The 1,480-nt window shown below is 41.9% G+C and overlaps 1 protein-coding gene across 1 annotated transcript in view; it reads left to right on the forward strand.

Moving 5' to 3' along the window:
• The window catches only part of stk24b (serine/threonine kinase 24b (STE20 homolog, yeast)), a 19,107-nt gene that overhangs the window by 7,082 nt on the left and 10,545 nt on the right, over nucleotides 1-1,480 (forward strand). The window contains exon 2 of the mRNA XM_014022215.1: nucleotides 702-932. Within this exon, the coding sequence (XP_013877669.1) occupies nucleotides 702-932 (231 nt within the window). The remainder of the gene's footprint in view (nucleotides 1-701; nucleotides 933-1,480) is intronic.

A 1,480-nucleotide genomic window follows, 5' to 3' on the forward strand; every position in this document is an offset into this window, starting at 1 on the left:
GAAAATGACAGCGAAAACTAAAAAGAACTTTATGAGTTCAGAGATTGAAGTCCGTCTGTCAGAGATCCAGAAAGCAGGTCAGCTGTGGAATAAAAAGAGCTGCTAAAAGTATAAACAACTGTGTTAAATCATTTTCATTTATTCAGAAGACACACCGTTGCGCACCATACCCCCGACCCCCACCCCCCGCGCGGTCGCAGGTGGTCTCAGATGCGGATTTGAAATAAGCATTTTAAAATGTTTTCAAAATAAGTCTGGCACTTTGGAGAACATCCAGGACTCGCTGGAGGGATTATGTATCCCCTCTGGCCTGGGAACGTCTCGGAGTCCCCCAGGACGAGCTGGAAAGTGTCGCAGTCCTAGTCCTCGAAGGCAACTATCCTGCATGTTTTAGAGCAGAGGTCTTCAACACTGTTCCTCGTGACCCACTGTTCTACACGTTWTAGCTGTTTCCCTACTTCAGCACACCTGACTGAAGTGAATGAATGATTGACAGTCTTCTGCTGACCCTGATGACTTTCTGAATGGTCCTTTAATTATTTCAATCAGTTGTGTTGAAGCAGACAAACGGCTAAAACATGCAGAACAGTGGGTCATGAGGAACAGTGTTTAGAGGTTTCTACTCACCTGATTTGAATAACTAATTTGATCCTTCTTCATTTACCTCCCCCTCCCCCACACACTTCTCTATCAACCTCCAGAACTCCAGAGTCGACCCCGAGGAGCTGTTCACCAAGCTGGAGCGCATTGGCAAAGGCTCATTCGGCGAGGTGTTCAAAGGCATTGACAATCGCACACAGAAAGTGGTGGCCATCAAGATCATAGACCTGGAGGAGGCAGAAGACGAGATCGAAGACATCCAGCAGGAGATCACCGTGTTAAGTCAGTGCGATAGCCCCTTTGTCACCAAGTATTACGGCTCATACCTGAAGGTAAGCTTTGGCCTCAAACAACACGGCTATTAGCCTTTTTTAGACGTGTCGTCAGAGGGTCTGAGTAGACAAACATGATGAGACATTTATGTCTTACAGATCCACCTATCAGAGTTTGTCAGGTTAATTCTAACTGATTATTGCAATGTTCCTACATAGTCTTAAAGTCTAAAAGCATAATGTTCTTTAAAGTTTGGATAAACATTTAAAGAAAAAAGTGATGTGAATTTTTATCATAAATCATGTAATGTAATAAGTGAAATTAAATTAAAGATGCACTGATACTGGTTTTGTGCGCGGATACCATATATTTAATAGTTCTAGATCTAATGCCACGTCTTACAGCCATATATACAGTGTTAGCTCTGGAGTTACAGTTGTATTTGTTAGTTCTGGATCTAGTGCTATATTTACTAGCTCTGGAGCTAACGCTATATTTATAAGCTTAGGAGCTTACGTTATACTTTTTAGCTCTAGATCGATCACCATCTTTATTACCTACAGAGCTAGCACTACATACTGTATATACACTGTATATATATATATAT

Source organism: Austrofundulus limnaeus, unplaced genomic scaffold, assembly GCF_001266775.1.
Source record: "Austrofundulus limnaeus strain Quisiro unplaced genomic scaffold, Austrofundulus_limnaeus-1.0 Scaffold320, whole genome shotgun sequence".
Classification (NCBI taxonomy): domain Eukaryota; kingdom Metazoa; phylum Chordata; class Actinopteri; order Cyprinodontiformes; family Rivulidae; genus Austrofundulus; species Austrofundulus limnaeus.